This window comes from Odontesthes bonariensis, chromosome 21 (assembly GCF_027942865.1).
Source record: "Odontesthes bonariensis isolate fOdoBon6 chromosome 21, fOdoBon6.hap1, whole genome shotgun sequence".
In the NCBI taxonomy this organism is placed as follows: Eukaryota; Metazoa; Chordata; class Actinopteri; order Atheriniformes; family Atherinopsidae; genus Odontesthes; species Odontesthes bonariensis.
This window is the reverse complement of record NC_134526.1, coordinates 24,007,850-24,034,424: the sequence shown is the minus strand read 5'-3', so window position 1 is coordinate 24,034,424 and position 26,575 is coordinate 24,007,850. Positions and strand designations below refer to the sequence as shown.

The 26,575-nt window shown below is 41.8% G+C and overlaps 1 protein-coding gene across 4 annotated transcripts in view; it reads right to left on the bottom strand.

Moving 5' to 3' along the window:
* Positions 1–26,575, bottom strand: part of grin2ba (glutamate receptor, ionotropic, N-methyl D-aspartate 2B, genome duplicate a) — a 117,377-nt gene that overhangs the window by 27,391 nt on the left and 63,411 nt on the right. For all 4 annotated transcript variants that reach the window (XM_075453622.1, XM_075453623.1, XM_075453621.1 and 1 more), the window contains exons 5-9: positions 24,060–24,203; positions 22,046–22,316; positions 13,561–13,753; positions 4,895–5,009; positions 18–226 (exon numbers count right to left, since the gene is read on the bottom strand). In XM_075453622.1, coding sequence (XP_075309737.1) covers positions 18–226; positions 4,895–5,009; positions 13,561–13,753; positions 22,046–22,316; positions 24,060–24,203 — 932 coding nt within the window. The remainder of the gene's footprint in view (positions 1–17; positions 227–4,894; positions 5,010–13,560; positions 13,754–22,045; positions 22,317–24,059; positions 24,204–26,575) is intronic.

The window sequence follows — 26,575 nt, the reverse complement described above, 5'->3', positions numbered from 1 at the left end:
CAAGATTCGAGTCTCACATTTTTTTGATCTGTTTCCGGCAGGGTACAGTGTTCCTCATACAGGTCCCACTAAGCGGATCAACGTCTTCCACAATGACGAACGGAGCCTCCTCCAATGTCACAATGGACAGGTGGTCATCCTCGCTGTTTGCTGGCCCCCCATATAGTTCATAGCGAGGCCACACATGGTACTTCATGGACAGGGAACCGTTCTCCCATTTACCCACCTGCAGAGACATGCAGAAAGCAAAAGACACTCAGACTGCCTTCAAAATCCTACACAGCCCGAGATTATATTTTGTTATCTTTACCCGCGTCATTCTAGGTGTTTTTATTTGGGCTGGCTTCATTGCTACAGAGAACACTGCATGTATTCAAATATTTTCTGCCTGAGACTGGATGCACCGCACGCAACAAAACACACACCAAGAAAAAGAGCATTACCTGGCAGGCCTCAAAGTGAAAAATGACTATATTCCTCACCACAGTGACTTCAGTCTATGAAAAATAACTGCAGCCATGCACTCTGCACCGTTTTGAGACATATCATCAGACAGTGTGTCTGCCTTTTAGGCAAAACATCGGAGCTTTTTTTGCGCTTGATTGTGGTTCGTTCATCTCCTAACAACATCGCAATCAGCTAACGTGTACTTTCTGACAGAAAGTTAATGGGAAGAGACAAACTGAGCTATGAATAAAGAAAGGAGGGGACTGGGGCCAGGAGTAGAAAAATGAAAACAAGGTTAGCCAGGAGGACGAGGAAAGAGCAGAATTCCGATCATGACGGGAGGAGAAACAATGAGGCAAAGGTCCAGAGAGACAGAGAAAAGTGGATAGAGGGATTAGATAAAAAAAAAGAGATATGAGAAGATAATTCTGCAGAGAGAAAGGGGGAAAGAAAGAGTTAAGTGAGTGTTTGTGTGATGAAGATAGAAAGCTGAGGACAGAGCTCCTTCAAATGCATGCAAATATGGGCTCTTCTATGGAGGAGTGTCCAGCTGCATGTCTGGAGGGCTCTCTAGGCCTTATGGCCCTCCTCAGCTGAACAAGCATCACCAATTAGTCAATTTTCCCCTGATGGCACACATAGAGCCGTACCTGGAGATTCTGCATGTGCCCTTTCCTCTAGAAGTGCCAGTCAGTTTCATCAAGGGAAAGATGTGGGTGGAAGTGGTGATGGATCAATGTGTAATTGGACACTGTATAACAGGGGATAGGATAGGACAAGGAGTTGTGGTGCGAGTGTGTAAAGTCAGGTTTGCACACATTTAAATATGTAAATGTGTTCAAACACAAGGCACTCCAGGGAGCACGAACTTGGCAAGGCAGCCTGCAGTGAACAAGCTGAGGCTGTGTATCCCGGGGGCACAATGCAGCCTCTTTCTATCTGGACAAAAGGGGTGAGTGGGAAGAAGTGATAAGAGAAACCCAGATGGAGGTGGAGAGAGTCGAGTTAAGAGTTAAAATCAGCCTGGAGGGGAGAAAACGGAACTGGACACTACCAGAGTCTTTACACTACTTCAAAGGTGTAGTGAGTGGAGGGATGGTTGTAGAAGCTGGAACTCATTAAAATCCAGGAAAAGCGGTTCAGCTGGAAGTCAAGCTCAGAATTAAACATGAGCGAGAGGGAAGGAGGAGAAGGTGGAAGAGAGGAGGGCTGCGAGAGGAGAATGGGGAAAAAAAGAGAGAGGTGGGGGGCAGTAGGGGAGCAGCTCACCTTCTTCTCTGATCAGAGGACAGAATATAGATTAGAGAGGCGGAGGAAGAAAGACAGAAATACTGAGAATAAAGAGCGGGGAGAGTCAAATGAGTCAGTCTGCAGGACAGAAACAATGAAAGAGGAGCATCAGTAAACATCAATGCTTGCTGGTGACTTGGCAGGTGGTGCGGCGCTTCAAGTTAATTTAATGTTGGTGATAAAGAGTGTGACTCAGGTTTAATAGAGCTGAGTGTACAAAAACATCATCTCTACTGCCCAATGTTGGAGACTTTTCTATTTTTTCTTTCTATCTTACCAACCAACGCAATTTAAAAGCTGGGTTCATTGAAAGAAAGCGGACTGAGTAACGTTTGACTGAATTATTTTTCATTCATTCACTAATATATGCACAAATGCAAGTCGGCCAATACTACATCCCTCTTATAACTGAACTTTCAACCTCTAGTTTAAAGGCCTCTGGCACAGTTCCGTGCTCAAACCTTGCATACGCGCTTTCCTTTAAAATGGATTGTATAGTTTCAATTTAATCTCCCCATCTTGTAACTATACCTGCTTATCCTTGAGAGCTAAAGCCAATACCTTCTGAGACACCTTGGACAGACTGCCAGTCAATCCCTGGGCTGACATGTAGAGACAGGTAATCATTTGCATACATATAATCAAAAGTCGGCAATCATCCGAGCCTGTGCGTCTTTGTTCTGTGGGAGGAAAATGGAGTTTGTAGCGGTAACTCCCACAGGTACATGGAGATGATGCACTTATTTGAGTTTTGCTAATTTTGTAAATTCTTTGATAAGTGTCATATAGTTTGTTGATAATTCAGAATGGTCTTTAGCAAATCTGGATGGACATAGCAAGAAACTAAAATTCTGTTTTTTGGGGAGTGACACCTTAAATCTGATTGGAGCGTGAAGCTAAAGCCTTCAGCATCATCTGGATGTTAACTACCAGTCAAGGAATGTGATACACATTCTGCTTCATCCATAGATGTATCTCATGTTGCAGCATAAATACGGCCGCTGTGAGGAGATATGTCTGGAGCTTGCCAACATGTCTGGTGTGTGGAAATATTTTCAAATGGAAAACCAGAAAAGTCCAACAGCTGCCAATAATGTCTGCGATTCGAGTACTTTGAAAGGCAGTAGTGACGGAGCTTCTTTAAAGCTGCAGTCTGCAGGATTTGTTGTTGTCATACGTAAAGTCCTACTTTTTGGCATTTTAAGAGTTTACATGATCTATCAGAACGCTTGAAGTTGAAAACGGTGACCTCCGTAGTCGCAAAATGCAAGAAATGCTTATTTTTTAACCGAAAAATAAAAAGTTATTCAACTTCCTGTCCCGCCCCATCAAAACACATGAGAACTCGTGCACGTCTACGTGCACGCCAGATGCGCTTACACGACTCCTCATTCATCAACTCACCTGTCATTTGCGATCATGGAAGACACAGTAAGTAGACTAGCCCGTAATGAAGTTCAATAGTCTAGATAAATAAGCGTGGGGACGAGCCTACCTTGTATCGCGCGTGCACAATCGGTGACTGACAGGCAGCAGAGCCCAGCTCGTAACCTGATTGGTTACCTTTTACCGGTCCGGTCTGCAATTTTGTAAACAAACCTGCTGGCTTTGGAGGGACCTAGCGGGACATATAGGGGACCTAGAGAACTATTTTTTTTTGTATTGGGGTATTTAATGTACTACTTTCAGAATCCCCGGACAGTTCCAGGCATTATGCTTGAAAAAGAGTTGCAGACTGCAGCTTTAAATGCAGCCATTTGAATTAGGCGGCTACATTTCAAACACCTGACTGAATGCTCGGTGTGTTTTCCTCAGCTAACCCGGGCTAAGGTTTGACTGAGCAACACACACTGCAGGATATTTTAAATAGAAGAGAGAAGTCTCCACGGGACAGCGATGAAGCAAGAGGAACTAAGGAGAGGGTGATTGATTTCATCGCTCCAGATGACCCACTCATTACTGACGGTGAAAGTGAGAGTTTTTAGTGCTACATGAGCGGTTCAAAAAGAGTTTGAATTAAAAACAAAAACATTCAAGCTGCAATTTGTAGAATTTTTTTGAGCTTTATGTAAACCTCTGACATTTTAAGATGACCGGTTGTGTTTCTTTAAAAAATGAAAGAAGAGCGGGTTAATAGCCCCCTCTGCATCGCAGAGCTTTTGGGGTGTCAAGGATATATGACTTTCACATAGTTATGGTTTGAAACTATGTGCTGCAGAACAAAGCTTAAGCATTAGATGGAGACTTATTAGGGGCAGATGCTCAATCTTAAACAACTTAGATCAGCTTTGGGGACAGAACATTTTGATTGGCACATCCATAATCCGAATCTCCTAAAGGCGATGCATTGAGTGACAAAACTACAAATGCAATCAAGCATGTAGAAAAGACTGGCCGCGAACAATGTGAAAAATGTGACATGTCCCCTCTTAAAACAACAACTTTCTCATGTGATATTATACTAATGAAAGCTGTGAGTGTCATTTTTCAGTAATGGCAGCTGCAGACTGTTGTGCGCATAGTGTGCATGAAAATGCATGCATATTTCATTCTTTGCCAAGTGTGTGGTTTTCCTCCACTACTGTATGCACAATAGGGCCCTTGAGGCTTTCTTTTTTTTAAGTTATACTTAGACGTGATCTTAAATAGTATCCCACCGACACGGCTATTCAAGTTACGAAAAGAATTTTCACTTTTTTCCTGAAATGATTCCTGGCAATTCTTGAGTGTAGCGCGCACGGAGCGAAGGAGGATTTTGCTGAAAGGATAGGTAGCATGAAAGTGTTTACCAGGTTTTTAAATCATTCTTTGCCCATCAGCACTCTGAAGCTTTTGCTGAACTGTCGCGCTCAAAGGCACCTTCGCTGCGCTGATAATATCTAATCAAAAGGAGCGCCTTTGAAGCTCAGGGCTTAAAATGCTTAAAAAGTGAAAATCAGATGATAAGAGATCCAGACAGAAACACACACTTATGGACTTTCCAGGCAAATGACTAACTCACTGACTCTGGCTTTATACATATTTTAAGAGTTCACCCATTGTTTCTCTGTTAACATCAGAGAGAGTGGGGCTTGACTGTCGTGTAAAAGCCAAAAAAAATAAATAATTAGAGACCAGAAATATTCAACTGCATGCACACACACTCTCTCTGTCTCACCCTGTCCCACTGTCTGTCTTTGTTGAGCAGAATGATGACAAGCTTGGGGTGCATCTGGTATCCGTCCTCGCTGAACGACAGATTACGCCCCTCAAACGTCACATTCATCAGGTACCTGAAGAGGGAAACAATGAGAGGGACAGACAGAGATTCAGGTTCAGACGATGAGTGGAGCGCTTGCTGGAAAAAAGGATCTTGTCAGTGGAAACTCGTTCTATTCATTGCATATACTCATCCATCCATTCATGTGAATGTCTCAGGTTCCTAGAAATGAAGGCTTCGGGTTTTAAGGTTTGCCATAATTTTTCAACGCAAGCGTGTTTTCAAACCCACCACATGACATAGAAAAAAAAAATAGCTGAAGTCAGCCAAAGTCTAACCAGCTTCTCCATAAACAGACAAATATTTCGTCCATTACTCATACTTGCAGACAAACATTTGAGCAGAGCAGCAGACGATGATTTTTAGACAAAACTGAGAAACATTCTTTTCAGCGAATCCTCTGTACGGTCATTCTACAAGTTAAATGTTACATGTTCAAACTCTGCAACAGCCAGTGCATGAAGTTTTAGTTATTCAGTATTGAAGGAACAGCTCTCTAATGGTAAGTTAGTTTGGAAGATTGACATCACCGTCATATTCGTCTGTTTAACACAAGGCAGCACACGGTCACGCTCAACTCCTCCCAAACTAATGTTTCGTCCGAAACCTTGTTGTCACATTTAACACACCAGTTGGCCCTTTAACGGAATATTTCAAGACACAAGGTAGTTATTTACAACTGCTTCCGCTGGGTGAGGTCTTCTACCAATCAGCAGAATCTGGATTTGGTAGTTTGGGTGTGACGGACCAAGAAATTCCAGGAATTCCACCGAGGACACTTGCGGTTCTCTATAGTTTTATTAGGCATTCTAAATAGAGCATAACGCCTTAAAAAAGAAAAGCAACTCAACAAACTCCTGCTTTAACCTGTCAGTTTTAGATTTCGGTGTATCCGAACAAATTTAACGAGCCTTTTTCTTTTCTAGCTTGATAGAGATATCTGCATGAAGGGCTGCAAAGGCAAAGGTAAAAAAAGAAAAAAGTTCTCTATCCTCCTTGTCAGATCGTGATCGAATAATGTCAAATGGCAAAAATAGCTGCTCGAAAACAGTTTTTTGAACTTTGAACCCGGAACACACTTTACAGAGAGGGATAAAGAGCGACGGCACACAGGCAAACAATGCAGTTTGCATTTGCGTGTGCGGATTTTCTGGGTGTGTGTGAGCTAAAGCCTTGTCCTTTCTGTCAAGTGCAATAATTCCGCCTTCCTTTGACTAACAGCACACACCACTTGCAGCCTCTCCACGGTGTATTCTCTCGCGGTGATCATGGTTAACATGTGTGGGAGTGTGCAGGTGTGTTTTATGCAAGAAACCAGGAATGTTTATGTCGGGTAAAATCATCTCTGTTTCACACACACACACACACACACACACACACACGCAAACACACACAGTCTCTTAACTCTTTCAATCCCTCACTCTTCACTCTCCCTCACTGCCTCTCTGTGATTGTTTCCATGGAAACAACCTCAAAACCATGCCCACCACATACTGTATATGTAAATGAATGAGTGACAAAAGAAGGTGCATTTGAGTGTGACCATATCTATCTATCTATCTATCTATCTATCTATCTATCTATCTATCTATCTATCTATCTATCTATCTATCTATCTATCTATCTATCTATCTATGTACTGCTGAACAGAGTGACTTATGTAATTGAGCAATTACTCTAATGCCAGCTCCATTATTCTTTGTCCTGTATCAAATATTGATATTTTCAATGGGCTGTGATGATCAGAATCATCCAGCATCATACCGTCTCATGCAGGCCCGTCCTGTAGAGTCTTGGCACTGATACAAAGTGCATGGAATCTGCTGCATAAATCATAAGCCATTTACAAAATGACTCCACGCCGTGCCCCCTTTTAATCTTTACCGAGCAAAGCTATTGTACGACTCAGGGCCTTTGTGCGCGTGTGTGTGTATACTCGGAGATCCTACACACTCACAGCAGTGAAACACAAGCATAAGTGTGTTGCCATGGCTCCCACAACCGCTGCGTTTTCCGAGCCAATGTGCCACGTTCCTATGGTAACGATAATCTCACAGAGGGTGGGAAAGAGACAGAGAAAGAGAGAGAGAGATGGGATTCGGCGGAAAAGAGGGAGGGGACGGGGCGTGTTACAACTACACCGCAATGCACTCTTTCCTCTTCTCCCATCACACTGTGATGACTCCGTTTACAGTAGTTGCGGCCTGCTCTGTCCGTCATGCATCCCTATCACTAAAACTGGACACACGTAACTCCATATGCAAGAAAACAGTGAAGAAAAACTCAGAAAAAAATCTTAAAAGCCCCAGCAAAGATGCAAATTAGCATGTGAGCACAAGCCTACCCCCTTCCACTATTTTCCAAAGCTGCTGCACATGTCATCAGACAGCAGTGGGCTACATACATTCTACCATGCTGTGAGTGAATGGCATGATAAGATGGAGGCACACATTCACTCACCCACAAAACTCCATGGGTTTATATCCTGTTGAGCCTGTCAGCTTTAAGCAAAGAGGAGAGTATCTCAGCTGTTTTGTACAGACAGTAAATTAAAATTGCCACCAAAGCAGCAGCTGTCTCCACCTGGAGAACAAGCGACCGCAGTCCAACACATACACCGGTCCTCCGATCAGCTCTTCAGCAACGTTTCCCCCCTTCACTAACTGCGTTGTACATTTGAAGCGTTACCGACTGTTCTGTGCATCTATTCTGTCTTCTTTTAGGAGAGGAAAACCGGTGGAACACTGCAATAAACACCGTACACAGACAGACACTTGTCATGCTCACTCCATGGCCTGACACAGATACGTTTCAGCGCATGTTCTTATGTGAATAATGGAGGAGTCGTGTGAAATATTGATAAGTCAGTTTTAATAAATTAACCCCTACATCAATTAGTCATGAATTACACTTGGTGGCAATTACTGTAGTATTGGATTTATGGAGGAGGGATCTATATGAGGAATGATAACATAACCCATATGGCACTGGGCGGTTGAGGCAAAGAAACACACTGTGGCTTTGATTCAGGCACACTTGGGTTGTTCCCTGTGACTGTGGGATGAAGTGTGAATTACTATGTGTGCATGTGTTTATATTAGCATGAGTTTGTTTAGACATGGGTGCTAAATGACAAATCATGTAAGAATAAATTCTGCAACCGGGAAAAGTACAAAAAGAAGGGAAGAGAACAGCAGAATTTACACCTATATATGTAGTTTGGATTTGATTTATTTTTGACAAATAATAAACAGCACTTCAGCCCCATTCACTGCAGTGACATTAATTCATAATGGGTACCCTTTCAGAGATTGAATTCGCTACCTTGGGCATGTGCAGCAATGTTCTTCCCTTGATTTTTCTTATTTATAGGTACTTTTGGAATGAAACCTGAAAAGCCTTAAAAGTAAAGAAAGAAAAAAAAGTGCTGCAAAACAAATCGAAACCTATAAAAGCCCGAATCTGAGAAAACTAAGTGAGACAAGGCAGCAAAGTGTAGAGAAAATAACGCAAATAATGCTATGCCAATGGAGGAAGATGGAAAGGACTGAATGAAAGTGGCAGGTACAGGTAGAAATATTAAAGCAGAGAAAAGCAGAAAGCTGGGAAGATGGTGGGAAGAGAAATGGAAGGAATAGAAGACAAGAGCAAGAGCTTCTTGATGTTGTGCCAATCACAGTCTTTCTAACTCCGCCGCCCTGCCCAAAAAAACGCACACCAAAACTGGTCTTCACAGACTCAGCCTGATAAAAAGAAGAAAAAAAACACACACACAGTCACAAACACTTCTCTGTGAATACACGGTCCACACATCCCTGCTGCTTCAGAGTGTTCTGCACCCACAAAACAAACTCACCAAAATACAAACACGCATAAACTATGCTGAAAGCCTTACTGAGGCCACAGAAGTTATCGAATGGCCACGGAGCTTAAAAGCACTTGACACCTTTCCAACTCCGAGCTCATCTGGAACCTGTCCACGCCTGGCAAGGTCAGGGCCGCTGTCGTCAAGCTCATGATTCTCACACGGTTGTGTGTCTCCAGCCCTACTTCTCCCCGACTATGTTTTTCACCCTCTGTGCTTCGGCATCCTCTTCCCTTCTCTGCTATCTTCACATGTCAGGCTCATACTGTGGCAAAAGCTGCAATGTCACAGTGCTGGCTACAAAGGACTTAATTTACTTAGTGGAGTGACATGTCCTTCTCTTGTGGTATTCAGTGAAGTACCAGGGGCTGAACGAGGAATAGAGGGACGGATCAGCGGGACGCGTTGCTCACGAAGTCAACGAGATGTCCAGAACCATACAGCAATTCACTCAACAGTTGACAGAAGACTAAACGAGAGATGATTTACACAATTACACGCATCTCTTACTGACTTAACATATTCTAGTCCATAAGCTTTTAAATGTATGTGATGTGTGATCCCAATGGGATGTATATCCCAAAGCTGTAACACACATTTCGCATTGTTCATTGTGCACTGGAACGTATGCTCTTGTTGATATTGTTCAGTCTCCTCACTAAGCGCTCAAACAAATGACTGCCATCCTCCTTATTTCCTTCCTCCACCATTTGCCGTGCTGTTTCGCATTTCCTTCTCCCGGTTTGCAAATACGGCTCAAATTAGCCACAATAATATGGTGTGGGATAAATCTAAAGCAAGAAATAGGCCAAGAGCTTCCCTGACAGTTCATTAAACGGTGGTTCTGCATGAAATGGTGGAGTTTTGAGAAGCAGAGAGAGTCATGTCCTCCTCTAAACCGACCAAGCAACAGCTGTACCTTTACCTACAGGGCTTCTGCTGTTGCCAGAGGCTTTTTTTTTTTTTTAGAAAGATGTCACCTGATTTGAGAAAGTAGAATTTATGATACCTTTTAAAAAGTGCACCCAAATTCTGAATGAGCTGGAACGCCTTAAAAAAACATTTAGCTTAGCTGTGACTGCATTAAAGAGTGCAAATTCGAGTCAGAGGAAAAAGTAAGTAAGCCAAACAGGACAAATATTTTCAATTTAATTCATGTAAAAAATGGCTCGCCTATTTTTCAGTGGGTAGTTTTTTTTTTTTTTCATTTTGACAAGAGAATCAAGAAAAAATGTTTATTCGAGCCAGAGAATTTCCGAAAGAGTTATTTTATGCACCTCAAACAAGTCCCTGTAACCAGCAACAAGTGCAGGGGAGGAGGATGTGGCTGAGATTAAGCACCACTTCCACAGACTGTTTACTCAGTAGATTCATCTTTTCATGGACTCAAGGTTGTTTCCCTCTTAAAGGCAGCTGGATTCTTAATTTGAGAAACCATCGACCATTTCAGATCAAAAGTCCCAAAAATCAGGACTAAGGGGAGGATCTCACAGAATTGAACAGTATTAAGTAATGAGAGTCCCGACATAATTCTCACTATTTTTACTCTCGTTAAGAATTAGGCATTAGATAATTATTTTAAAATCCATAAATATTCATTTCTGAGGGCAGAATAAGCGTTGCACAGAACATTTGAAGTTTTAGTCAACTAAAAGTTCAAACAGTATGGACTTGACCGAAGTTTAGTAAAAAAGAAACAGCAACATTATCCAATACCTTGTGATTAATAATGGATTTAAAAACCATCTAAAAATCCCTTCACGTTAACATAGTTGGAGCATGACGGGTGCGGTTGGCGAACACGCACCTCAGCCAGGCAGACGGGGCTGTGGATGTCCGTGTTACGTAAAAGCGTGGGACCACTGCTCTGCACTCAGAACATGTTTCACTGTTAGCCTGTCTTCCAGCTGCCAGGCCTGTGACTCCACCTAATCTATTAATATTTTACTTTTGAAAATGTACAAATGGTCTTTGAATTCACCGGAGATTGACATTAAAAGTGAGCGTTTTCAACGCACCAAAAGATCTTTCAAATTTAGTTGCGCTCTACTCACCTTCCATCTATTCATTTCTTGATTTACTTAGCAGTGCAGTGACCAGGGAGCAGGGCATCCTTCAAGCCAGCCGAGCCAAGCAACCGGCCCGTTCATTCAGTTTCTAGTATATAGACTGTCGGCCAATTGCTAATCTCTTGATTGAACACTTGAAGACAAAGGTTATCACCAAACAAATTTAGTTAGGGCAGCGAGGGGCGAAGGATCTCAGCAGTGCTCGCAACTGATCTAATCAACGACACAGCTAAGTTGATTGTGAAACTGCAGGTCTGGAGTGCAGACAATGGCTGGGGAGGAGCAGAACAGTGGAGATTAGAGGAAAAGCACCAGAGGGAGAAGGGAGGCGATGAGGGGAGAAGAGAGGAGGTGTGAGAAGAAAAAACGGAGCAGGGCAGCAGTCCGCAGAAGAGAATAAACAATGCAAAGGAGAGGAGATTTTTAAAAGAAGGCCAGGGCGAAACAAAAAAAGAAAAGACTGTGGAGCAAGAGATGATAACAAACGTGATGGGGTCAGGATGAAGCTAAGCAGCACAGAGACCAGGACGGGACACCGCAGAAGAGATCACAAGAGAGTTGGAACAAACAAAGCAGTGCACAGTAGGAAAAACAGTCAGACACACATAATCAGTGCAGGAAAATTACAAATGCAAAGTCTTAGGAAGGAATGACCCACAAAACGAGTGCTGAAATGACATCTGAAGAATACACTGGAACACACAACAAAGCTTTGCGGCCTCGGTGCAGGATGCAGTTAAGTCTGAACCTCCTAAGCCGTGCAATCCAAAAAGGTGAGCGTGTGGTTCTGCTGTGAAGGCTCGTTTTTTCCGAGCAACCAAACCAGTGTAGTAAAAGGAACACTGAAAGTCTCTTTAGCACACACACACACTTTCCTTGGTGGTTTGTATCTCTTCATAAAGAACACATGCCCACAAACATTCAGCAGACATGCATAGTGGCGCGGGGTTGAAAACGTTCCTGAATACGATACTGCGCAGAGCTCCGGAGCACAGTGCCACGGGGGACAGTGTTCGCCAACTGAAACGCCATTGGGACCAATTAGGCAGCGCGCAGAGCAAAGTGCAGCCGAACGGAACGCTTCACAACCAGTTCAAAAGGCGTGCTGCTGAGACGGGCAGCTGAGGGGGTGGGCTTAGTTTTACAAGGGGGCATTTGAGGGTGGCTGTTTATGTGTTTAAGGTATTCTTTCATGGAGCGAGGGATGATCACAGTATGCAAGGGATGAAGGAGAAAGTGTGTTTTTTTTGCATGTCCGTGTGTGCGCGTGTGCGCCAGCATATGCCGTGAGCATTGATGATGCTATCTATGCCAAGATGCTGCACTGATGATAGACTGCCTGAACTTGTACACCGTTGAACCTGTTGTGTGGAGCATTTTGACAGCCATATATCACTGCCACATTAATTTGGCTACTCAAATGTATTTGTAATAAATTAGATAAAACAAATGAAAAGCAACACGGCCTGCAGATGACACAGAGTCCAACGCTGTGCGCTGTTGAATCAGTTTTAATGGGATATGTGCTGAGTTTCTCTTCCTACTGCATGGACAACAGCAGGAAAACAGCAGCAAATTTAGCCTAAAATTTAGACTGATTACTCTAAAACTGTTAATGACTTTAAAAGCTTTTGAACAAAAATGATTTTATCTCTTGAAATCATCACTGATCTATGAATATCTGACTTGCCATTTTCTCCTGAAATGAATGTAGCGTGTCAAACTAGTCTAACTGCATCAAGGGATGTCTATGTTTTCATGTTTAAATCCATATTAAATGCTTTAAAAGCAAGCTTATTGAAATCCCCGGACAATTTAACGCCTTTTTATTATATCATTTTACAGGCTGGATGGTAGAAACATCTTTACAACACTCAGAGTGAGACCGCCGACTGCTTTTAATTGCTTTTCTGTTTGTTCTTTATTTGGTACCTAAAGCAACTTTAACAGCGTCACATCTGACAGAGTTAGACTGAAACTCATCTCATGCTTCAATAAAGCACCCCGCAGCGCATTCATGTAATGAAATACACAATCGTACGTCACCAGATGTAGTTACTGTGGCGGTGCCATTGATCACACTCATTCATTCATTCCTTCATTCACATAGTCAGCATTGTTTTTATAATCTCTCCTTCCTGTTTTGGGAGCTGTGTTGCTTTTCAGCCACTGGAAATGTATGACCATAATCTGCCGTCTGATGCCAGCTCTGCCCATTTCAAGTGAATGCTCGTGTACCTAGAGTTGGAAAAACCTGGGTTGACTTGCTGAGTTGATGACCAGCGTCCTAGTACCGCTTAGGGAGATTTATGTCATTAGGATTAGTTCAACCGGATCCCCTAAAGATTCCCTGGATATGCTGAACCTGCGTTGTAGTACAGACCCCCAGGTGTCACTTTTTGATGACTACATCTGTAATTATTCATTTAATTGATTATTTGGCCCAGTTTGAAAAAAAGCAAATATTTGGGAAGCCAGGCGGTCTAAAGAAAGAAGCAGCTAAAATGCATTTTGGGCGGAAAAAACACATAATTTCTTTTTGTTTAAAAGACATCAATTTGTATTGCCATGGGAAGACTCTAATCTGAAAACTATCATCTGGGTCAAATACAGCTTCTGCCCACACGTACCTGAGCACTTCATTGGGGTTGCCTGAGATGGGGGTCTTTTTCTCTGGAGCTCCGTGGCACTCAGATTTCAACAAGGTGTGAGGCCCGCGGTCCATCATCATGGTGGAAGTTGCCATGGTAATGATCGCCACACCGTCACGAACACGGGCCTCTAAGCCATAGTCCCACTCATCATAGGACACAGAGAGCAGACCTGGGTGGGGAAAGCCAGAAGAGATCAAATTCAGAAGGGATGTGGGAGGCAGAAAAAAAAAACAGAGGCGATGAAACAGAAGGGCAATAGAGGATTAGGCCAAACTGGAAGGAGAAAGGGCAGGAGTTAAGAATTTTAGGCAAATGTGACATGCGAATGAGAGATCAGAGGAGTTGTTTGAAGAAAAGTGAAAAGACAAAGAGAGACACAGGCAACATGAAACAGACAGGAAAAGTTTTAGAAGCAGGATAAGCAGGAGACCGAGCGTACACATACTGTACATGTAGTGATTCAGATAGAATCAGATGAAAACCTGCATACAACCTTGCATTCCTCCTGACTAAGAGTCTATCACCTTGCCGTGTTTGGCAATCCGTCTGTAAATCACTGTCTGTCTCTGCTGGCCTTTGTACATTCTGGAGGTCTGTCCTCCTGTTAGCCTGAGTCCTGTTCTCCTTTCACAATCTCTAGAATTTTTATGAACATTTATTCGTCAGTGTCTCCATCTAACTGCCCAACTCTTCGGGTGCGCTTCTAAAAATCCGCTCAACTGTTGCCAGGATGCCTGTCGTTCCTTTGTAAGCAAGTATTTGGTTCATATGTGGAGATTTAAAGCATTCCCAAGGCTTAGGTTGGTGTTTTGTTTTCATACTTTATGCAGGTAAGGACAGATTCAATCAGACTCACCTCATCACAGCTAACACTAATTTAGTTATCTTGACCACAGAAGTCCTGATTCGTTTGCGTTTTCAAACACGTTAAATTTATCCTTGGTATATTATTAATCTGAAATAAATTAAGCCTATGGGAAATGTTGATTTATTAGGTAAATTACCCTAATATGCATCTAACAAACTGCCGTCATTGGTAATAAAATCCACTATAACATGCACTCATAATATGATTAATCTATGACAAACAGCCACCATTAATTGATGACACACTGCATGTTGCCTTGTGTGCAATGTTGATCTCTTTTTAATGACCAATCAGCTGACTGGTGTCAGGATTTCATCATGTCGGAGCTAAATGGTTGTCTTCAGGCCCGTCTCACAGGGAGTAGAATTGCTTTGGATTAATTTTTTAATGCCGATTTGGTGTCTATTTTTCCATACTTTGCCAAACGATTCAGCGGTGATATCAGAACAAATAACATTAATTACCAGTAATTAAGAAAGACAGAGACTGTTCATAACTTTATCCTGGGTGTAGAACACAATACGTTTAAAAAACCCTTTTGTATATTCCTCATACTGTACTCTGCTGAAGGCAGTGAGGTGCCACTACCTGCATGTCTTGTATTGAACTTATTGGTATTTAACAGCAAAATAAATTTCTCCTAGCAACTGATTATCCTTCTCTAGAGTCTGCGTTTTGACTTGTTCATTACAGGCTGCTGTATAAGTAAAAGTAACGCCCCAGGACATGGCAGACTACACGAAAGAGTACCCACACTGTAGATATACAGTAAGTGGCTCTTTCTAAGGTAATGAAAGTACTTTGGTTTATATTTTCATGCGATTCTATGTGGATGAAAACATGTTGACATATAGCACTTTGCATTTCTATCAATATAGTGTCAGTGTATAGAGTCGTCACCAGTTTCCATTGCGGGTTTCGATCTGTATTTATTAGATGTGAATAAGAAAAGGTGGATAAAAACACGAAAAGAATACTTTCAGTAATGCTGAAAAGACATTTATATGCGCACTTCAGGGTTTTTTTGCCTTAGCAAAGACTTAGGGAGAACGAGAACGAAAAAATTACGTGACTCACCAATAGTTTCTGGTTTTGGCAAACAAAAAAACTCATGTAACTCAGGGGCATCTACCCAAATAAGACATAGTATCCCAGATTTTCCCCACGGATAAAACTAATTCCTGAAGAGGAGCTCTCTCTTTTTTCCTCTCGTTGGATGTGCGCCATAGTTGTTGTGCTTATTTTTTTCCTCCTCGTTTGTTTTAAGTTAGGACCACTACTTCTTCTACTTAATTACAGCCACTACCAGCATAGCCTTTCCCACGAACCACCATCAGCTTTACTCAGCCTAGTTTATTCACTTTAAACTCATCTGGTGTAGGGCTGAGCAATTTTATCGATACTGCGATATATGTCGATATTTTGTTTCCCGATAAATTTTTTTGGCCAAGAGTATCGATTTTTTATAAAAAAAAATTAAATTTATTTTAAAGCAAACTTTATTGAAAAGTCAGACGTTCCAATTAGTGAAAACACAGAACATTAATATAATACAATACAATGCCAGGGGGTGACATTCTACAAAACAGTGATAAATTACTTCATAAAAATGTTATATAAAGTGCATAGCTCTCACGTTTGTTTCTGTTTGTCTGGCTGGCGGTGTTGTCCTTCCGCTTCAGAGGACGGACCACCAGTCCAATCAGCGACGATTCATGTCAAATCACACTGTCCCTTTTTTTCAGAATATTATGTAAGTGCATCGAATCATATCGAATCATTGGCTGAATATCGTGTATCGTATTGTATCGTGAGATTCGTGTATCGCTACAACCCTAATCTGGTGTGATTCACAATTTCTTTTTTGTGGCTTTTCAAAAGATCACTTAAGATTTACTTCACTAGTGAAAGGAAAGCTGGCAACTGTTTACGAACAGAGCGCTCAAACTTGACCCTTCTTCTCCTGCGCTGCAGCAAAGGGTGGCGTTTACAGCGAAGGCAAACATTGCATCCAGTTGCATAAAAAGATCAACACAGAAAAAAGGTTGGTGATTTGAACTGATACTTTCATTGTCCTCAAACCAGTTTGCTGTCATTGGCTGCTGTAACATGTGTTGCCCGAAGAGCGCAGTCCAAAAATAAGCTGAATGCAGCAACACAAGACAAAGGAATCGGAATACTAGCAGAGGAGGTTGTCTCTGCAGAGAAATGCATCACCACACACTTCCAGGGCCAGATGCAGATACAAGATGTGTGTTGAAAATGTGCACACCTCAGGCATTCTTCAGACCATACGTACAAACGTTTTTACAACAATGTAAGCTCGAAAATTCAATTCAATTCAGTTTCATATACATATTTGATTTGACTGCAATACAATCATAATCCAATCAATTCAAAATTGATCAAATTTCAAATTAGTTTAGCTCAGTGCCTTATAGAAAGCTTTTAACACCACTCTGGTCGAGCTCATTCAATGCCAATTTTAAAAAAAGTTGCCTCGCTGAGGAAACCATCAAATTGCATCGAATCTACGATAGGAGGTTGAGGGAAAAGATTGGGCCTCGTAATTTACACAAAACAATTTCACAAAACAGACTATTTCAGACTGAGATTGCTCAGTCTCATCAGGATTTTTTTTGTTTCTCATTGTCAATTTTTACTTGTTTCTTTGTGTTTAAAGAAGAGTGTTTGCATCCATTCGAGTTTAAAAATGGGCGTGGAAATCAGCTTTGTGATGATTGGGATTTATAAAAGTCACACAGCTTTATAAATTTGGGGGAAAAAAATAATGTGTATCCACATTTCTGCCTTTGTGCGTACACAGAGTTTTAGAATTACTTTTGCATTAGCACCTTTGCTTTTTGCTCTTTTTTATGTAATATTTAACTTAGTATACCTTTAAGACCCCCTTTTCAAAGTCAGCAGGCATCACACGTAAAATAAGAAAAGCCTGAATTACAAACGAAGTGTCCTCAAAAATGGCAAAAATCCAAAAGGTAAATGATAACAGCTGATTCTCAACTCTGCAACAAAGGCTTCTTTGAGGTCTGAAAATAGATAATTAGGGATTTGTTTGTCCAGCACTCACTACAAGCCTCGTAGTTCAGGGTCACAGCTCAAAATGCAGAGCCCTCGTGTTAATTTATCTGGCCGCCTATCTCTTTGTTTTTCATTTAGCCCGTCTTGCCCTCAGTCTTTCAGTCAGTCTGCATCTGTCTGACAGTGTATGACCACATGTCAGCCAGTCCACTACCGTGTCAGTGGGCATAAATAGACAGGCGGCCTGGCAACCTGCCCTTCTCACGGGGCTTTTGCGCTGACAGCTCTGTTCCTTCAGGACCATATCTAAAAATCACACACTGTTGACACTTTCTCCACACTCATTCCCATCGCTTGTTCCTTCTTACTCACTTCCCTTTTATTATTTAATGGGAACGATTCTTTTCAAGGAAGATGCTTGTCTGTGTGCTCTGAGGTGTACTCTTTTCTACACATTGGGAGCTGCTGCATGATATATATACATATTGATACCTCTCTTAGGACATGTTTAAATGTCACAACACAAGCCCATCAACTGGCAATGGTAAATATGAACAGCAATGTCGCATCTTTAAAGCCTTTTTCTGGATAGTTGTGTGGCTGCTGCCTTTCTTTAGAAGAAACCTGTCTCCCAAAAACAGATCATCCACATATGCACATAAACACATCTATCTATAGATAGATAGACTGCAGATACAGAGTATCCAAACTAAGGTCAAGTGATTGGAGAACATCACAGCTATTTTTTGGAAGTAGCTTATTGTTGGCAGTTATGTCAGACCAGGTGTTTAGGTTGGCACACTGTGTGCAGTATTGTGTAACTCTGATTAGGAAGGAACAGAGGCAGAAAAGATGTGAGTGGAAGAGAGAGAGAGCTAAAAGGGACAAAAGGTAAAAAGACGCACAAAGAGACAGCAGCAGGGACACAAGAATACAGAAAGAGAAATACTGTAAAATAAATTGGAAATGGTAGGGAGGGAGAAGAGTGGATGGAGAGATGGTTTCCCCAGAGCACTACTTAAGGAAGGCATCAGTGGAATTACCCCTGAGAGTTGGTGGCGCTTCACCACACATGGTGCAAATTATCATGTGAGCCCGGTAAGCAAATTGGCCCCACAGCTAGCGTGCAGCTTCTGCCTAACCCTGAACTGCAGGATTCAACCGGAGTACACGAGGAACAAACCATCAGTCACGTCCTCTGCTACAGTGTCATTTCGCTCCATGTTAGTTCAGAAGTTGGTGCGCTTGAGTGCCTCAACGAGCGTCATGTGGCTTCTCAGATGCTCAGCATTAAAGGGTGTATGAAAGCTGGTTGAATAGCTGAATTGGGCAAATATCGTCTGTCTTCTTTAATTACTTTAAAATCTTCATCCCGGTTTGTGTCAATTTTAAATGCTAAAATTCACACAAACTCGTGATGCAAGGCCAACAAGTACATCTTAAAATCTGCAACAGAAAGAGGCTAAAATTTAACTTTATTTTTCTGCATTAATGCTGCCATCACAGAAGTGTAAATTAACTTTGCCAATAGCACTGACACAACCGCATGCCATCACAGAGCCTGGCTTTTAAACGTGTTATTTGATAACATTCAGGATGGTCCTTTTGGTCTGGAGAACACGGCGTCCATTTCTTAGGGTGAAGATCTGGAATTCTGATTCGTCTGACCACGCATGTTTCCACTTTCTGATTCCTCCGAGTCCAGAAAAGATGCAGCCGCCTCCAAGCGAGATTTACATTTGACAGCTCTTGATGCGGTGCGTTCTGATGAATCAGAGATCGTGCGACGTTACTCACTGAAATTCCTCCAGGTTCCTGCATTATTTAATCTTATTATGCACTGTAGAGGGAGAAATATACAAAGCAATTCAATCTCTCTTTGAGGAACATTGTTTTTAAACATTTCAGTGATTTTTCTCATACATTTGTTGGCAAACTAGAGATCGTCATCCCATTATTGACAAAATTTAAATATTTTGGGTTTATATGGTTCGTAATTTAAAAAAAAATAAGAATCACGTTATATTTTGTTTAAATTTGTATTTACCATACCGTCTTTGCTGTTATTTTTCTGTTTGGGGTTATATTTTCAACCCCATGATCCCAGTCATGTTGTTGTTGGAATCCAAACCCTTTAAATAACATGTATTATGACACATTCTGCATCTTATTCAGCACACACAGAATGGGAAGATGACATTTTTCCTACTATCTGTCATTATGTCCAATTTGATTCATGCCATGATAATTCACTGTCAACTGAAGGTTTGTGTGTGTCCATCCAGTGCAGCACAGCTCCACTTTGTAATCAGCCAGGCAGTACACAAACTAGACATGATTAACTCTGTGGCATCGTAAATCGAGAGGGGCGTCTTTGTGTGATTTAAATAACTGATATGGTGATGCATCAAACTTTACAGAGTGAAACAAACACACACACACAGCCATAGTTTGGTTCCCCAAACACTCCATGTAAGTACACACTAAGGCACAAACACACTACCCATTAGATTAAATTCACCCATTATTTCTCTCATGCAAATTGAACCCTGAACCAATTGCACAGTTTCTTCACACAAAATGCTGTCAAAAGCGCACACTCTGGTGTGCCGGTACGCTCCTTACTCCCATTCAAACTAAATCATCCGTAGATGTCAATAGGGGAGCAGAGGTAAAACATTTGAGTTATGGTGCTTGAAGGCACAACAATCTAAGGTTTTGCCTGGAAACCATTCCCCAGGAAGCGCTGAGGACAGGCAGTGTCCTCTCCCCTTCAGTGTAAATCAACAAGCCAAACACCCGCAAATTATCAGGGTCATACGCCCAGTGAACATTATACCGCCCGCACGGCTGACTCTGTTGCAAGGAGAGAAGCAGCCCGAATTATGGACAGTTCCATCGGTTAGGACCGCGGAAACTTCACTGACAGAGAACAATTTGGTTCCCACTGGGAGCTGGCCTTTCTAAAAGTGTCCGTCCACCCCCAAGTGCTGCAAGTTGTGTTACATTTGGCAGTCTGACAAGTTTGCCTGACAGATTGCGTGAGCAGGCTGAGTGGCTAATGTGCACCAACTTATTTGTTACTTTGGTTCCCTGTTTGACCTTCAAAGGTTAGAGTGACATCCAGTGGTATTGTGGGAGGAAAAAGAGGTAGAAAGGCTTCTAACTTACCATTACCAAAGGTCACTTTGTTCTGTGTCTTGCAGGTAAAATCCCAATGGCTAACTTAAAAATAACATTTCTCAGCTTTTCTGTTCTGTAGTGCCAAGCAGACCAAAAGGAACTGAGTGACTATTGAAAATGGATGTTGCTGCAGGCTGGATAAAAAAATCCAACTTGTCTTTCTTTTCATGAGCAGTTTCTGACATTTTAGCATTTTAGCCTGGTAAAAAAAGATCAGAACGGAATTATATTTAAGAGTCTCGGCGCAACAAATTGGCATCATTAAAGGCGATAAAGTGCAACCAGACGCTTTGGATTCTTACACAACAGGCTTCATAAAAAATATTGCAACTTAAAGCTAAGGCGAGTAAATGAAAAATACAAGCATTGAATGTTATTTGTAAGAAAAAAAAGAAATCCAATCACAACTGGACCTGTGTGAAAGTGTTAGCAGTGCCTAGTTAATTCAATTTGAAAAAGATGGAGACTGCACTGGTATTTTGTTGTAGTTCTTGCTGCGAAAGGTGACACAACCAGCTCCACTGTAGAGAAATTCACTATTAAATAAAAGCAGTGATTAAAAAGATTTATTACTCGATGTTATGATTTTGGGTTACAGTGTATGATATTTTTTTTTGTTGATTTTGACTTCTAAGATGGTGTCAGTGAGTGTGTGTGGGTGGGCACTGTTTGTCAGAAACTAAGTTACTATGCTGATTAATTAGAATCATTTACTCTTACGCGTTCATCAATGGCATTACCTATAATCTACAGTTGTGATGGATATACATTAAATAGTTACTTACAGTTATTATCAAATACAGTAAGACATGTTTGAAAATTCACACTAATTCCGAACAGTGCAGTTTATGCATGGGGTTTAATACTTTTTTTTTTCTAGGAGACCGTATAACCATGTTGCTTCAATACATATAATCGATACAATCGATATATATTGTCAAATCCGCATATTCTCTTTATTCATTTCATTTTGTCTTCAAGTACATTTCAGAATAAGATACCCACAAGAGTAAAAGCCAGGAGGAGGCTGAGTCATTTATCATGCCACCAAACTTGATTGATTGTTTACACCACTGCTGACCTGGCATATTTTAGAATAGCGCAAAGAAATAGCAGTATGATTGAAAGGGATTTTTTTTACTTTCAAAAAATGGGGCCCTGTGCAAAATGGGTGCACTCGTCATACTTTAAATGCTTTTGAAAAAACATCAACCAAGCACTGCACGGTTTGAAACCGTTGTAGTAAAAAAGGGTTTGAGATTTGCACTCAAAGTAAGATAGCATCTTTTTTTTTCTTTTGAGATTATGACAGATAAAAACAGGATCAGATTATAAATTGTAAATCTGACTCAGTTTCAGATATCCTACCTGTGGGAAACTCTGCTGGCACTACAATAGTGTCTCCAGCTACCAGTGAAGGTACAATCCAGGTGTAGCCATAACCAGTGATCCCAACGGAGTGGGCCACCTCAAAGATCGTGTTGGCTTCTTCTTTTGTGCAGTAGAGAAGAATGACGGGGCTCTGGAGCTTCTTCAGCTGGTTCTGGATCTTTGAATCGCCATCATCTACGGACATGTCAAGTAGAAGAACTTCCTCCAATTCCCAGCCCACAAAGCTGTTCTCGATGGTGCTACGGATCTGGGTGGGACAAAGGGCAAAGAAACTGGCTATGATAAAGTACTTGGCTACAGTTTTAATGTTGCTGCTTATTGTGTGAGGATGGAGCAGTGACATTAAACATAACATCGTTTTCTAAGTTATAAGATCAGATAATGGAAATAAATAACAAATAACAGCTTCGTTCCCCATTGGTGTATCTCACAAAGAGAAGTCAATCAAAACTATAAATATCAAATTTGGACTCATCAGACCAAATAAAAGTTTACATTATATCACTATAGTTATCATTGTCCATTCTTATGTTTTTTGGCCCAATTAATCTTTTTTTTATATATATTTGAAGCAGTTTGGTTGTGAAAGCCTGACCCACACAGTCTCCTTTGGGCAGTTGATATTGAGATGTGTCTACCATTTAAACACTGTGAAGGATTTGTCTAGGCTTTCAATCTGAGGTGTTGATAACTAGCAATTCCTGAAGATAGTAGCACAAATAAACCTGATCTTTTCGTTCTGGGACACCAATCATCAGAGCCAATTTCATCAAAGTGTTTTACAATTTTTGCTACTGTACGTGAAAACTGTCCTACGGTAATGATGCAACTGTTGAGTCTCTCTACTTGTTTGTATAGTATTTCTACAGTTTGCATTACTAACAGGAGCTGAAAGACTCTCCTCTTCCCAAAACTTGCCCATATGGCATATATACGCACGCAGGCAGATATGGACTTTGATTCAAATACTATGCTACCCCTAGTTGTCATTAGAGCTACTGCGTGTAAAGGGTAAAAATGTCCAATTCTCGTTGCAAAAAGAATGTTTTTATCCCCAACCAGGATCCATCTCTAACCCTAACCTTGTAGTTTCAATGTCTAATCCTAACCAAGTGATGTTACAGCCTATAGCCAACCAGGAAATGACAAACGAAGTTGTTGTGTCGTTAAAGGAACGTGTGTTGGACGATCTAACAAAGACCCAAGGTTGAAAGCACAGTATTTAGCTGCTCCATCCAACCACCCTTCCTTCATCATTATCTGGATTTTGTGGCTCGTCAAATGATAGACTCGCCAATGCTGTGAGTCCCTGATGTGAAAGCCATACATGGGACATACTGTATTTCCATCATGCCAATTGTAGAACTGGTGCACTGAAGGGAGAGTCGTATTTAAGAGTATGAATAATCAACATATATGAGTGTTTCAGTTGAGGGACTTGTTGGAAAGTTTGTCACTGCAACCAGAGTTCTGACACGGTCTTTTATCATATGCCATCCCTCTTTCTCTGCCCACCTCTACACTCCCAAATAAGCCCAGAAGAATCTTTGAAAAACTTTTAGATTACCATAGATTTTGAACAGGCCTATTTACTGCAAATCAATACAACAAACCTGATGGTGTCAAACATGTCAAGAAAGCAAGAAGTCAAACTAATTAACTTTTGATGAGGCACACCTGTTATTTGAAAAACAAGCCGATTGAGAGGGTGTCAAGAGTGTGCACAGGTGTCAAAAGCAGGGGTTACTGCTTTCAAGAGTTTAAGTAATGAAAAATACTTTGTTTTTTTTGGTTTGTTGTTGTTAACTACATGATTAAATATGCATTTTTCGATAGTTTAGATGTCTTTAGTAAGGAAAATGTATACACGTGTAGGTTTATCCAGACCTTTGACCTATGCTGTATATTATAATGTAAATCTTAACTTCTGAATTCACTCTCTTTTATTTCCTGATGTCATGAGCATGTTGCCTCTGGTGCATGACGTTACCTTGGTGACAAAGTCCTGGTAACCCGGGTAGTACGTTGTGACGATGGAGAAGATGTACCAGTCATACTCCTCCATGATGTTCAGAATGACAGAAGCCTGCTGCTCAATGGAAGGACCAAACTGAAAGAACATGGAGTTGTCATCCTGATAATGACAGAAGGACACACACAAAGGAACAAAGACAGAGTGTAAATGGTTACGCCCCAATATTGGCCTGAACTTTAATTTAGTTGGCTTTACACTCAAGGGAGAATAGCTGCTACTTAAAGGAAAGAGATGATTTTCTAACATTATTGGCGCGAACATTAATTTGACTGCCTTTATTCTCTAGCTTGCAGAGGAGAAAGGCAAGAGGACTCCTGTGGACTTGTAATGATACCGGTCAGGATTTTCATTAGTTCCCTTTATGACTCCTTTAATGAGTTTGTGTCTGGAGCAAATTCTGTGGACTCTAAGCTGTTGTCCTTAATCTCATCAATAGTTCTCATCAGTTTGTCATACTACGACCGAGTAAGCAATTTCAACATAGCCTGTTCCATACAAAATGTATATAAAGAGACGGAATATACTCAAAATGGCACACATCTACCTAGCTGTACCAGGTCACTGGCCTCTGAGAGGATAAAATATGAGTGTGACAGGTAGAGAAAGTACATCAAACCAAACAGCATTAAAGTCAGACTGACGCTTTAATAAACATTGCTTAAACACTCATACCATAGCCTCTTGGCAATGTCATTGAGAGATGGACAGAAGAAGAGGAGGAGGTGAGAAATACTAGTCTAGACACGGCCCTGGAGTTCTGCATCATGAGATTGTTGTTGTGCATGCGTATGTGAGTCATTCAGTTAGAGTCCAACTCCTGTTTACGCGATGTACAGTAGCGTGTTGATTTCCCCCCCGAATATTCATGCTTCTAACGTGGCAAATTGAATGAATGAGATCTAACTTTTCCTTGCACTTGTTCGTAACAGACAATTAGGCTGGGCTGGTGAGCGTCGGCTTCTTCTTTGAGGTTCTCTAGGCATCAAAGTGAGATGACACGTTCAGGAGTGTAATGCAAAATAAGAGCACACATTAAAATAATGCGAGTAATGCACTGCGCTCATGACTTTGAAGATGTGTTATTTTCCTGTTCATTGCAGATGCCGTGTCTTAAAATTAGGAAATGATGACGCAAACACTGATGTTGTATCATGTTTCTTTGCTAACAGGGTTGCATTTGTTGCTCCGCTTTCTATCTATTTTCTTCCTCTTTCGGTCTCGTTCTTCGTACATCTCTTCTCACGCTCTGCTGTCCCATTAATACCACTGGAATCACTGCCGGGGCACAGTTATAATTGAATTTCCAGACTCCTGCTTCCCCCTTTATCCTCTGCAGAGCGCCCTTGCCCCTGTGCACCCCGACCACATCATTTCCTCTGGCTTCCTCTATCTCTCTCTTCTTAACATCAGTATTAATGTACTGTCCAACACACTCATTCAAAGTGCCAGAGCTCTGCAGAATTTTCATTAGCCTTAGAGAAAAAGTACATAGCGAAAGAGGAGCAAGGCAAAAGCAAAAGCAGGAAAAGCAGACTGAGAGGTAATGGTGTGACTGAAATTAAGTGCTGCAAAACACCACTCTTCATTTACAGCAACAACAATTAGGGTTTGGCCACATTATCACCTCTGCTGGCACAAAGTGATCGATTAGCGAGTATTCAAATTCCCAGAGGGGGTAGCGAGGCCAGCGAGTCGCAGGCGAGTCTTCCAGACGCAGGAAGCCGGCCAGCAAGGCTTTGAATATGCTGCTGAGCCGGTCACTGTCCTCTGTGAATCCACAGCTGGCGTCAGTGCTGGCTACTGTAAACAGACAACAATACACTACACCACACAATACAGCTGGATAAATGGCCAGAGGAGACGTGTGTGTGTGTGTGTGTGTGTGTGTGTGTGTGTGGGGTGGGGGGGTTAAGGTGAGAGGGTAAGGTGAGAGGCAGAGAAAGAGCAGATAAAACCATGGAGGAGGGAGCAGATAAGAGAAAAGAGAAAGGCAGAGAGAAACTATAGGGAAAGAGAGGAATTGGGCAAGCTAGAATAAAAGATAGAGATGTACAAAAAGTGGTGTGGATTTAGCTGAGGTCTGAAGCCTCTAGTGGGACAGCGGGCAGAGGACAATGTGGTGACAATGAGTGAATGGAGGAGACGTGGCCAGGCTGGCAGACCACTGTGATCCTGTGTGGAGCGAGCGAGCAGGAAAGGGGCAGGAAGCCAGGAATCAGTGAGGGAGCAGGCAGAAGGAGGTGTGTGTCTGTGCGCGTGTGTCAGACGGTCAGCCAGCCATACACGCAGGGAGGGGGCTAAGCCGGAGCCGCTCAACCACAGAGGGCCGCTGCTGTCAGAGAGGGAAAGACAGAAGCGGGACACTGGTGTCCTCCTCTACGGGAAACGTGGGTGTGTTTGTGTGTGTGTGTGGGACAGAGAGTTCTGCTGTGTGGGATTTGAGTGTTTTTAGTCTGTATTAATGTATTTCT